The 14267-nt window shown below is 37.5% G+C and overlaps 1 protein-coding gene and 1 non-coding gene across 2 annotated transcripts; both read left to right on the top strand.

The window, feature by feature from the left end:
* Window positions 1-990: 990 nt before the first annotated feature.
* LOC141636311 (small nucleolar RNA R71) lies at window positions 991-1097 on the top strand. Its single transcript, XR_012540932.1, has one exon. It is a non-coding gene; the product is annotated as a small nucleolar RNA R71 (small nucleolar RNA).
* An 11804-nt stretch (window positions 1098-12901) lies between these two features.
* LOC141632549 (uncharacterized) lies at window positions 12902-13958 on the top strand. The gene is made up of 3 exons (XM_074445090.1): window positions 12902-13417; window positions 13748-13840; window positions 13935-13958. Exons 1-3 carry the CDS (start codon window positions 12902-12904, stop codon window positions 13956-13958), a joined length of 633 nt encoding a protein of 210 aa, XP_074301191.1.
* Window positions 13959-14267: the final 309 nt, after the last annotated feature.

Below are 14267 nucleotides of genomic sequence, written 5' to 3' on the forward strand. Positions count from 1 at the left end.
TGAACTTTCTTCTTTTGATGATTCTCCATCTTTGGAACTTTGCACAATTTCTTCCTTTTCACTAGCTTCCACAACTTCATCCTCAACTTGCTTCCTTGGTGCTTCATACCTTGTACCACTTCTCAAGTGAATGGCACTAACCGTTTCATGTCTAGGGGGATTACTTTGAGGTGGTAATTGCCCCTTTTGTCTTTGTGAGCTTGAAGATGCTAGTTGAGTCAATTGTGTTTCCAACATCTTGGTGTGAGCTAGGATGTTGTTGATGGTGGTTTCCTTTGCTTGGCTATCTTTTTGCATTTGAGTGAAAAATTCTTGTTGATTCTTTTGCATTTGGAGGACCGCTTTTTGGACATCAAAACCTTGGTCATTTTGGTGATTGTATGGATTTTGATTTTGATAACCTTGGTTTTGATTGTAAAATGGTCTTTGATTTTGGTTTCTCATGGGTGGTGGAGTGTATGTTGTTTGAGGGTTTTGAACATTTTGGCTTTTGTATGAGAGATTTGGATGGAATTTGGTGTTTTCATTGTAAAAGTTGGAATAAGGGGTACCACTCTTGTATGCTTGAAAGCATTCGATTGTTCATTTGTTCCACTACATTCACCTTGGTCATGTCCCAAAGTTCCACAATTCTCACATATCCCACTTGGGATTGATGAGGATGCCGTCATGGCATTAACATGATGCTTTGATGATTTTGAGTTTTCTTCAAGTCTAGCCATAGCTTGTTCAAACTTCAAATTGATTGTGTCAATGTGAGCACTAAGTTGAGCACCCAATTGAGTAACGGAGTCCACTTCATGCTTTCCTCCTCTAGTAGCCTTGCGAGGTCTACTATATTGTGAGTTATGGACCGCCATTTCCTCAATCTTGTTCCATGTTTTATTGTCATCAACTTCGGTGAACATTCCATTTGATCCCATATTGAGAATTTTCCTAGAATCTTCATATAAACCATTCCAAAATTGTTGTACCAAAAACCATTCGCTAAGTCTATGGTGAGGACATGAGCGACAAATTCCCTTGAACCGCTCCCAAGCTTCATACAAAGATTCTTCATCCCTTTGCTTAAAACCCGTAATTTGAGCTCTTAGCATGTTAGTCTTTTCCGGTGGGTAGAATTTTTTGTAGAAAGCTAGCGCCAACTTCTTCCAAGAATCTATTCCGAGGGTGGCCTTATCAAGGCCCTTCAACCATTGCTTCCAGTGCCGATTAAAGAAAAAGGAAATAAGACCCATCTAATTTGGTCTTGAGTCACGCCCGTTTGAGAGATTGCATCACAATAGTCGCAAAAGGTTTCCATATGAGAATGAGGGTCTTCACTAGGCATCCCCCCAAATTGGCTCCTCTCAACTAATTGGATGAAGGCGGACTTGGCAATAAAATTTCCGGTTAGATGTTGCGGTGTAGGAGTACCATTTGGTAGATTCTCCTCGGTGGGTACGGAGTGTGACGAGAATTTAGGCATTGTAGGTGGATTTTGTGGGGTATTGTGTAATGGGTTCTCCTCTCCTTCTATTGCGAAAGGATTGACGAACTTACTAGTGGGTTGAACAACTTCACTAATACCTCTTAAATTCCTCCTAATAAGTCTCCTATTGTTCGTCAAGGTTCTTTCGATTTCACGGTCAAAAGGTAACAAATCACCTTGTAACCTTCTAGACATGCAAAATATCAAACAACTCGAAAATAATTAGAACAAACCTTGAGGAGTTTTACTTCCCCAAGGCGAAGAAAGACACAACTAATAACAATAAAAAGAAATCTAAATCAAGTAAACACCGTCCCCGGCAACGGCGCCATTTTTGATCGGGTCCGTTTCGTGGTCACAATTAAAGATGTGGTCGTTGGGTCACGGTCGAATCAAAACACAATTTATAACTTCACAAACAACTCTACAATTAGTAAAGAGGCAAGTAAAGGTTGGATCCCAAGGGACGGGTATTGAAATGAGATTTCTATTGCAACTAGTGGTGTCTAAGGGGTGTCACAAATTGGGTTGATGTAGAAGGTCACTAAACTAAAATAGCGATGAAAATAAACAAGCAAGATGAATTAAAGGGATGTAAACAATTGATTAAAAGCACTAGGGTGTCATGGGATCATAGGGGAATCATGGGAATTGATCATACAAACATGTTCTCAAATTATAAGCAAGCAATTATTGTTGTGATGGATTGAGTTGGGTTATATCTTACAATCCTAGGAAAGTTTGGGTCCTGGAGCCGAATCGATTAGATTGTACAACACCTACAAGTCGACTTAATCTTCCCTACTCAACAACATGCATGGTCTAATGAGACTCGAGTTGGGTTATGTCTTACAAGTCTCATTGAAAAGATAGAAGATGATAGTAAATGCAAGGATTCATAGGCTTAGCATTTCATCAAACATAACATGTGCATGAGTTGAGATCAAAACAAGCAAGCAAATAAAACATGAAAGCATATTAATTTAAGCATGAATCATTCCCCATGTTGGTTTTCCCTAATCACCCATTAACCCTAACTAAGAGACTACTCACTCATTATCATGTTGATTATGCTAGCAAGGTTGTCAATCATACCAACAATATGAAACATGATGAATAAATGAAAGTAATTAACAATAATTAAAAAGGGATTAAGAGAATTATACCTACTAATGATTCCAATAATAAAGCAAAGATAAAAGAAGTACTTGAATGCTTGATTGAGAGGTTGTCAATCTCCCAACAATAACCCAAATAATCTTTAATTACCCAAAATAAAGGATGAACAAAAGAGAGATTAAGGAAATAAAACTTGTATTAGAACTTGATTAATTGTTGATTACAATACTAAAGAGAGATTTAATTGATATTAACTACTCTAATTATTGATAAGAAGAACATGCTCCTCTAATTAGACTAATGGGGTATTTATAGTGGAAATTAGGGAGGATGCATTAGGGTTAACTAAGGGCTAAACTAGTAATTACACTTTTTAGATTGAGCAAGGAGGAGCCGGTATTTTTCGAAGGAAGGGCTTCTTTCTTCGTAGCTTGGAGAAGAGGAAATCACGCTGTGCTAGAATCCGGGCGGAATAAGGTCAGGACGGGCGGATTCTGGCGATGGGATCCGAGCGGATTCGAGGGAATCCGGGCGGATTGTGGAGGTGGAATCCGAGCGGATTAGAGCAAAGCTGCACGGATTGTGCAGCTGTGGGACGGCCGGATTGGTGACAATCCGCACGGATTGTCACTCAGCAAGACATCTTCTTCTTTTCTTCCCTTTTCTTCATAAATTCCTTGGGGATTTCCTTGGGGACTTAAGGATCCTTTCTCAACATTGCTCTTCTACTATAATATGTACAAAGGCCTTCTAATCTTGTCTCTCCTTGATGCTTGGTCATTGAATTCGATCAATTTAGTCTCGTTTTGCCATGAAAATGCAAGATTCTTACTCCTTTCCTACCAAGGGATCAAAATCTCAAAGAATATGCAAAACAAAGAACTAAAGATAAGAAATGACCCAAATATGCACTAAAAAGCATGGGAACAAGGCTAATTCGGGGGCTAAATATGCGCTAATTATGGTCACATCACCTCCTTACAAAGTCTAATGGACTTTAAACGACTCTCCCCGATAGTCGACGGACTCTAAAATGTTCCCGATGATAGATCCTTGGATCTGACCCTTTGAGCCGCCTCGCGTCGCCGTAGTCTTCAGGTTGTAATCTTCGATTGACTTGAGAGCTATACTTTAACTTTTGCCTTGTCCAAGCCTCAGTTATAGTGGGGGATGTGTCGACACCTCATTTTTGCACCTCCCGCCAACCACCCAGTGATGATCGGGCCGCATGTTTGATTATGCGGAGTGATTTATGACATTTCATAAGTTCGGCGACACGTGATAAATCAAACAGTCGAGTCAACCTCATGATCATCATCTACACACTAATACGGTTGTTTTAAAAGTAATTAGAGTTCATTTGGAGTCCGGGTCAAAAACCTCTTTTATTTTCTAAACCGTCTAAAACCCGAGTCAGAATATTCTGGAATTTTCCGGAGTAATATTCCTAAATTTTATCTGTTATCATGGAAATATCTACCTTGCAGAATAAGGAAGCTCACATCTTCCCTAATTGCTAAAATCAACCGCGGAAATCTTTCTTGCTGAGGAGGAAACTGCCCAAGAGAGAACACTGCAGGTACTCCGCCTCTTGGAAAGGTCGCAGTTCCTGCTGCGCATCTTCTTGGGCTGCTTTTTCTCCAGTTTCTAGATTTCCTCGGGATTCCTTTTCTCATTTTACCCTTACCATAATTCCTTCGTGTGATTAGTATAAATAGAAGCCTTCGCCTCACATATTCTTCACGCGAGTGTCTGCCCTTCTCTTCTCCCTTTGCATTCTAAGACCGCGCTCTTGCTTTATGGCACCTACATGCTTGATCAATCGACCATGTAAGCTCAGAGCCTTCTGAGTATCAGTCACATTTGCATGATCGACCAATTTGAACACTACATTTCAATCAATATAATCAACTTTTTTTTTTCTAATTCCTCTTTAGAGGGCACTTCCATTCTGCATTGAGTCGAGCAATCACTAATACGACAACTTAGTTAATTTCGCTTCGTTAAAAATATAAATCTGAGGGTGTAAAACCTAATTTATTTATTGTATTTTTATTTCATATCAATTAAGGTACGAGTTTATATCACGAATATGTCTAAAATCATTTTAAACTATTTTCAAAATTACGTTTTAAAACCCTTTTGACGAAGCAGCCGAGAGACACTGTCGAGAAGAAACGCAACAGCTGTTATGCCTTCTGGCAGTCGCAGCACTTGATGTGCCTCTTCTAGAGGCTGCTTAACTGTTGTTGCTCTTCTTCTTCTTCCTCGTGTTAATCGTTTGTTTTATTCAAAGGCTCATTTCTTCTTCTTTAATCCTTTCATGTTTTCATTTTATTTATTCACAGACTTATTTTACAAAATCCTTTTTTATAATTTTGACCTAAATCCCTTATAATCTGATATTCGTAGGTTTTTGTAATTAAATTCGAACCCGGATTAAAGAGGCTCGATTTGTTCATATCAAGTCCCTCGAATTCGTCTTTGATACATGTTGTTAATTCTGTTCATTTCTTCTAATTTCCGTTTCTAAATTTGAAGTTTGTATATAAACCCGTTTGCCGACATCGTGTAATAACTAACTCATAACAATTCGTTTTAATTCATTTTTTATTGTCTTATGACGGTTCCAGATGCATATAATTTAACTAAATCACCTTCACTCGAGTTGTATATCAATAATCCGTACAAATCAACCTTAAACCTATCAATGAACCATAATGATTAACAAGTCTGATATTCACAGTTAGAACCCAATTAAGGAACAGTCGCATGAACTCATGCACCTCTTCTAAGGGACGTAGCAGATGCTACGCCTGTTCTGAGGTGGCTTCTGCCTCTGAACTCGTCTTGTTCTGACGTAGGTCTTCTAATTAGGTTTTTAATCGGTTGTTATCCTTATTATCACTATTAATTCCACGTATTTTCATATTCTTTTTCAATTCTTTTCATTTCAAAACTCTTTTTAAGCATACTTGTGACATAAATTCAAGTTATTCTTTGTGATTCAATTGTAACTTATTTCTTGTAATTTATCTATTGCAATTTATCATTTTTATATGATTTACTTACTTGGCATTCACATGTAATCAACGTAATTCCAACTTTGACCCTTCAATTAAGTGCTAAATTCTTTGTTCACCAACATAGTTAATATTCACATGCTAGGACTAATCTATTGGATGTTGCATCTCATGCATACAATTGACAACATATCGAGTATAAATAACTTCCCTGATCAATAGTAAAGGCCGCTATCGAGGCGGGCGGGATTAGGTATACAAATAAACGAGCTTCCTAATACATACCCTCACAAATTACTCAAGATCTCTGTGAACATCCGTGTTCATTGGCATTACGAGAGTCATTCTAGACATAGAATGCTAAGGGTAACGAATTTCTTGGTGTTCATGTCACTACTTTGTGTCTTGACATGGCATGAAGTATTCGAATGGTTCCAATTTTCCATAAAAATTGGTGGCGACTCCATAAATGCAGGCTTGTCAAACTTTTCACCGGTTTCAATGCTTTTCAAATCGGTAACGGCCCATGACGTGCCTCGGCCTCGCATCGGAGTTTCGTGGGAGAAGTGCCGCCACCTCGAAACCAACGCGCTGGTGCACGCGACGCGGGTGGCTGTGTCCACAATCCATTGCAATAGATATTCCACACCGCCAGTGAAGGACCGCAGCATTTCTCACCGCCAGTGGAGGACCACAAGGGGCGAATCAAGGGCATGAAGCCACTCCCGATGATGACTCCACTCAGCCAGGGACGCACCCCGTACACAAACACAATATTTATTTCACAGAATCAATAATATCATACACTACACATGACAATCGATCCACAGTATTGAGTAGGAAAAACCTACCTTAGCAATCAGCATCAACACCGCATACATCCATATGAAGACAAAGCAACCACCATTGACACCTATCACAAACAGTAGGAAAAACCCTATTACTAACAACCATAACAATAAAGAAACCTAAGTGTGATGATGATGACTTACCTATGCTCGGCATTCCGGCGACAAAACCGCTACCCGACTCAAATCTCTATACCCATGGTGTCTCCAAGTGTAAGGGATCTCAAAAGGTTGAAAGATGGTGAAGAAGAAGAAGTGTTGTCGATTAGGTTTAGTAAGAAAGAAATGAAAAACTGATTTGGGGTTTACGACTTCACGATTTATAACTTATCGCTGAAACCGCCATACTCGATCGAGTATGGGACCTACTCGATCGAGTGGCCTCTACTCGATCGAGTCACTAGACTACTCGATTGATTAGCCTACCCTAGATCGAGTTCCCCACATTTAAAGGTCACACAGTACTAAGTCCGATTGTAGGAAATGTTCTCAAGGGTCTACCAAGTGTCTAAGGTCAGTCAACGGCTAGTCAACGGATCCCTAACAGGGTGGGTATTACAGTCTTTTTGTGCAAGCAAACTCTTTTGCAAGATATCAAAAGGTTTCTTCTCAATTTAAATGATCAAACCAGATTGTTCTAAAGTGTATAAGGTTTGTTAAAAGTTTAAAAAGCGGTTTTCAAGAGTTTAAATATTTTTCAAAATGTTTCCTTAAGAGCTGAGCTAGAAACCACAATGGACTGCACTGTGTATTTTGTAGCACTTAGATAATTATTCGAGTTTAATGATCTCTTACAACACCATGACTCAATCTATGACATTCTTCATCTTTGATCATCCTTGTGCAATCTTCATTGACGATTAGATCTCTAGAGCTACAAGATTAAAACTTAAGAGGCAGATGATTAAATAAACAATGAGATTAATTTGTTTTAAGGCATCATCAATACTTAACTAATCAAATTTGATGTCAACAGCATATAACTTTACATAAAGCATAGAAAATAAGGAAAAATGTTAAGTATAATGAACAAAACCTTACAAGTGTTTGGAAGTCCGTTGCGGTCGGGTAGTGGTAGGGATGACCATCATAGTCTTCATAGACATTTTAGCTTAGGAGGGTAATGATGATGTGTCGGGTAATGGCGTGATACCATTAAAAATAATCATCATCATCGTTGTTTAACCACAATAAGGTTCCCCCGGCTCCACCCTTATGTTCAAGCGGTTGTGCCATAAATGAATTAGCTCCCTATGCATAGTTTTCGAATTTATTTAACTATCTCCCTTCCTACAAATACCATGCAAACGGGTATAAATATTGCAGATAAGATGAATAATTTGCCAAAAACCAAATTATAGCAAGTAACACAAAACTCACTACCATTATAGCAAGGAACATCAATCTTACCACACCAACTATATTAGAGGGTACAAGTACAAGTATGGCATATTGTGACAATACCACTTTATTGTTAAACCATTGTCCGACAAAAAACTCACCACCATTATAGCAAGGAACATCAATCTTACCACATCAACTATTAATACATTCGCATCAATAGCTGAAAACCCTTGTGAACCTAAGTGTAGGAGCCGAAGAGGTAACAAGCTTCTTAATTCTCACCATCATCATCATCCTCTTTCAACATTAGCTCATCCTCATTCTCATCAAACTCAACTCCATTAAAATTCAAATCATATTGATCTTGTTTGACATTATTAGCGAACAACGACACACATATCATGAGATCATCATCTCTGGCTTATTGCATAATTTAACATGTTTGTAAATGAGTTATATATTAGGTTGTTGGATGGTTATCAACTATCAACTCGATTTATAAGTCCATCGAGGAGGCATTTAATTGATATAAATTTTATCCCACATAACTTTCAAAGAACGATTACTATTCAAAGATAATAGTTTGTATCCTACAACATTAGGATATTTCATCTTAATATTTAACTCAAATTGATTTCTATTAACTCATCACAAATTAAGGCACTAAGTTCATCAAAGCTATTCTTACTATTGACAAAAACAAATAATGATTCACCATTTTTTAACTCAAATTTTCCCTTTCAACTAATATTTTACCATTATAGTAACAACGCAAAGGTAATTATTTTTATCCATCTTCAAATTTGACCACAAATCCAACAATATAACAAACTTACTCACCCAGTCAAACTAAATAACCAACTAATTAAAATCTAAATCAACCAAACGCACAAAACATATACCAATTAATTAATAAGCCTAAAACTTAGCTACTTAATCTACTCTACTAAAGGGGCGCTTGGTATGAAAAAAGGGAAAGGGAATGGAATCAACAGAGATAAAGAAGAGTTATGGAAAGGGATTGCCCCTAATCTACATTGTTATATGGTTAGTTAAGGAAATGAATAAAAACAAAAACAACAAACACCCATTTTATACTCAACTACCACCACCAATGCCCAAGACTACCTCTGCCTCTCACCCTTAAGAGCCGGCAGACGTCAGCGAGATTATAACCTTTGACAACGTCTCCCCTGCCCCACCATGGTACAAACCCCACCCACATTTCAAAGACCCACCACCACCATAAACTGTTGGAGTAGGTGTGCTCCTCAATAGTGCGACTACAAAATAAATCTTATAAAAGGAATATTAGGGATATAATATTTATTTTATACTTGACAGTTGATCAACGAATATCGGTAACGCTCAGCTGACTAGAGTTAGACGTGAGTGTCGTATGACAGCAGTGTTCAACTGATCCCTTTTGGTCACACCTATAGGATGATGCACAAATGGAAATATTAATTATTTATAAAAAGATATATTTAATTAGTCCCTTGAATAATGTGACTAAAGAATTAGTCATGTGAGTTTGTTTTTTAGACGAGTTTGGAACTCGGGCCAAGACAGTTTATTATTCAATTGTATGATAATTGTCTAATAAAATTTTTAATATGATTAAAACTAAATTATGTTTAGTAATTAATAGTTAATTTACTAAATAATATATTATTTATGCATATGTTGTGAAGGGAAAGTAATTAGTTAATTAAAGTTACAAAGGGTTCTAATATTGACTAATTTGGTTTTATAAGACACTTTATATATTGACTAATTGTGTTGTCATATCTCTCAATTGTTTACATTTGAGATTTTAAAAATACCCCACTACACTGACATTTGCATGTAGAGATTTTAGAGTCAAAAATTGTTCTAAAAACTCCCCTTTGGTCGTGTCGAGAGGGGAAAAGAGAAGAATTTGTTCTTTAATTTTTTTATCTCATATTCACATAAAACTCACAAATAATATTACACATATTATATTATTATAGTAGTAATATTAGGTAGTATTGTTCTAGGGTTCCTTAGTGGTAAAATCTAGGCTAATTTTATACTAAGTTTTGGGCTAGTCTTGGGTTTGCACTTGAAAGAGGTTTTCTACTTTGGGAACTTGGGTAAGGAGGATCTTCCATATATCATTAAACTCAAGAACAACAAAGGAAGGTGTTGTAATACATAGATATTTTGGGACCCGTAAAAGAACCTTGGGATGCATGAAAGAATCCTCAGGTTTGATGAGTCTACTCGGGAGTGAAGTATGACTATAAAGTGGACCGAGTATAGCTAATACTAGACATAGTGGAGTTGTTATAATATACGCCAATTGAAGGGTCGTCTTAAAACTGTCAAAAATTTGAGATCTAGACATGTTCTTTATGTGATTCTAATTGGAGGTGATAGCTTGTTCTCTTACAGTTCCAACGGTAGGACACTCGCCCAAAATGACCAAGAAACGAGTGAGATATGACTATTTTACGAAAATTGGTCATTGCTGAGAACTGCATTGTACTCGACCGAGTGAGGGTCACTCGATCAAGTGGACTCGACACTCGACCGAGTGTTTGGCACTCAAGCGGCTGGACTTGGCACTCGATCGAGTGCACTCTGGGTAGACGGGTTTTAAACCAGCAAACCTCCCTTCTACTTTATTTCTATCTTCTTCCTTATCTCTCCAAACTCTCTCCCTTCTCTCTAAAACCCTCACAAACACCATATTAGGGGACTCAAGCTTAGATTAGAGGATTTCTCACCTTCTTCATCTTTTCACCTTATAAGTTCAGATCTACCCTTTTTATAGTCTTATGGACCCTAACTTTTGGGGGTTTTTAATTGGATTGATTAATTAGTAACTATTGTTAATATAAGGGTAATTAGTGGGTAATAATAAGTGGTTTTATGTTGTATTATAGTATTGGATGATTTGTCATAGTTATTATGTGATTTATGTAGGATGAGACGGTTTTATGAGATGGATATTTGGTGATTTCGAATAGCTTATGGATTATGCTAAAAGGTAGGTTAATCCTATTTGGTTTCAATAAGTTTGGATGGTTGCATGTGTCATTAGTATGTTGTCATTGCATTATAATATGATTTTTGTGGTTAGTCATTGGTGGTCTCATGTTTTTGAGAATCCATGGTAACATGATAATGAGTAATTAATGTTTGTTGATAATTGAGGATTTGGGTGAGTCTCATATGTGTTGGTGGTGCATTATAACATGATATTGGATTGTGATGACTTGAGAAGTCGATATTTGACATATAAAGTGGTATCTTGCATTTATTATGTTTGTCATGTGTATTGGAGGATATGACGGCTAATGATTGATTGGTTGTTGTTGAGGAGACGGAAGGCGGTTGGGAGACCGTCTTCCGCTTGGATCGCCTCTTGGAGCTTCCCACTCGGCCAAGAGGGATGTGCATATTAATGACTTGAGTAACGGAGGGACTCGGGTGGTTAAGGCACGACGTCTGGCAGGGGATCCGGTTGGCCACCGGACCTTGTACATCTAGGCATGTCCCGGTACCTTATGGTGAGGTGTGGTGTCGTGGGCATGTCCCTTGCACCGGTGGTTGTGGGTACATCTGGGCGTGTCCCAGTACCGGCATGGTGATTGTATAATCATATCTCATTCATATCATTGGAATGTTGCATAGTCATTTATTATGTTGTATCTTACATTTAATTATATATAGAAATTGACGTGTTGTGTGTCTATGTAATTGTCACCTATTTTCGGGGTGGTCTGTGTCGATCCATATGATATTTCCGATTATATGGGGAGCAGGTTAAGTACACGTTGAGTTGGTGTCCCGTGGGAGACGGGACGAGCCTTGGACTTGGAGCCTAGTGTCGTTTCATTAGAAGAGTATAGTAGTCATGAATCGTATCATTTATTTCATTTATTCATTCATGGTTATGTAATTTTACCTAGTATGGCCATAGTTAGAAATCGGTATTACTCGTAATGTAAGGGGATCTCAATTGGTTTGTAATTTAAATACGATCTCGTATCGCCGGTTTGTAATTAATTAATAGATTTATTTTATTTATTTTATTTATTTTATTTATTTTAATTAATGTATAATAGGAATAGCTATGTAATTTGATTATAGTAGTTATTTATTTTATTCCGACGGTTTTCCAAAAGACAGAGTTTCCACGAGACGATGATATTTCGGAAAGGAGTTCCGAAATCCTAAAGACGGAGGTTCCTTGGAAGGGGTTCCAATGAAGACTCAAGGGGCCAAAGGAGTTGGTTTCTGAAGTGTAATAATCTAGTTAATTAGATTAGATAGGATTATTAGGCGGCCATATTAAAACTTTATTGCTTTATTACATGTTTTCATGCATTCATGCCAAATCGTCACAGCATGCATTTTTATCATTTCACATGGTTGTTGGCATTTTACAATCATCTGGGATTTCCCAATTTAGTTCACTTAAAAGTAATAGATGATTAATTTACAAGATCTCTCACATTAATTAAATCTGAGATTAGCCTTACCAATTAGTTGCACCTATGAATCCCTTCTTCATTAGGGCCACGCTCGCCTCAGCGAGGTGTTCCCTTTTTATGTTGGGTAAGTAGGGTAATAATTGTTATTACACCCCAAAGTATGTTGGACTCAACGACATGCAGAGACGAGTCTCAGTTCTGGGGTTAGAGATAAATTTAAGAAATTGGTCGACCAAGAGTTCTAGGTGTAGAATCAGTTAAAAGTTAACTCACCGAATTTAATTAAGATTGGGATGTATCGGCTTACCATGACCGAAATTAATTAGAGACGGATCTTGGAATCATTTATATAATTTAGTGGGAGATCATTATATAAATGCAACTTACTTGTCAAATTAAAACATTTTACAAGTATGTTTTTACGATAAATGTTAATATTTTCCTTCTTTTTCCGTTTGTAGTCGATAATATTTTGTAATTATGGCATCATCATCACAGCCCTAACCCGCTCCACTATCCAAAGATTCATGGCTAAGGTCCTTTATGGAAAAGGTTTCCCTAAAGGATGATGGCAGTTATTTTGCCGAGTGGGAAGCACAACTTTGAATTGCCGCCGACGTGGATGGCAAGATGCGATATCTTTATGACCCGTCTCCTCCCCAACCTGGAATTAGGGCAAATGACGATGTGAGATCCTCTTATGAAGAGTATCAACGTGAGTCGTATGCGGTCAAAAATGTTTTGATCTTTGCTATATCTCAATCCTTTAAAAGAAAGTGCATTCACCTTACTGCTCACGAGATTTACACGAGGCATACGGCAATGTTCTCGCGAGCTCCTCGTAAACTCCAATATGATGATGATGTCCATTTCTTTGAAGCGAGTTTAAATAAAGGACAATCTGTGAGTTCCCATGTGCTCAAGATGATTGAGTACGTGGAAATACTCGAGAAGCATGGTTGTCAGATTTCACAAGAAATTGTGATTGACCGTGTTCTACACTCTTTGCATGAGGGATTTGCCCAATTTAGGGTAAATTATATCATGAACAACGTGAATAAGATTATTCAAGAAGTTCATGGCCATCTCATCCAAGCCGAGAGGGACATGCAAGCATGTTGGAGTGTCAAGAAGGATGTTCTTACTGTGAGTGTTAAGGGGAAGAAGAAGTTCAAGTAAGGATGTGGCAAAGGGAAGATGCCCATCGCTCATGCAAAGGGCAAAGGGAAGGCTATTGTGAATAGCAAACCCAAAACCAAGAAAGAGGCGACTTCTGATCAAGTGTGCTTCTATTATAACGGTAATTGGAATTGAAAAAGGAATTGCCTCAAGTTATTTGATGGTAAGAAAGCAGGATGTGTGACGTCTTCAGGTATAATTTCATCAAATATCTATATGATAGACATCAACTTTGCTAGTACCACTACTTGGGTATTTGATATAGGTTGTGGTTTTCATCTTTGTAATTATTTACAGGGTCTGAGAAATGTGCGACAACTAGCCAAGGGTGAAGTCGATCTACGAGTTGGCAATGGAGCTAGAGTAGCCGCCATCTACAAAGGGACTTATGTAATTCGTTTAGCATCTGGCCTTGAGTTGTATTTAAATAATTGTTATTTTGTACCGTTTTTAAGCAAGAATATAATTTTCATATATGTATTAGATGCAGAAGGTTTCTCTTTTGTAATCAAGGACAAATATTGTACCTTTTCTTTCAATGAAATGACGTATGGTTATGCCAAGTCTATCAATGGTATTTATATTATATATCTAACAAATGAAGTATATCATGTAGAAAATAAAAAGCTCAAAACAGGTGACCTAGATCAATCTTATCTCTGACATTGTCGTTTAGGTCATATAAATAAAAATCGCATTAAGAGACTAGTTAAGACTATAATTCTATCACCATTTGATTATGAATCTTATGGTACATGCGAGTCCTGTCTTCTTGGCAAGATAACTTAATCACCTTTTTCTGGAAAAGGAGAAAGAG

This window comes from Silene latifolia, chromosome Y (assembly GCF_048544455.1).
Source record: "Silene latifolia isolate original U9 population chromosome Y, ASM4854445v1, whole genome shotgun sequence".
NCBI classification, from domain to species: Eukaryota; Viridiplantae; Streptophyta; class Magnoliopsida; order Caryophyllales; family Caryophyllaceae; genus Silene; species Silene latifolia.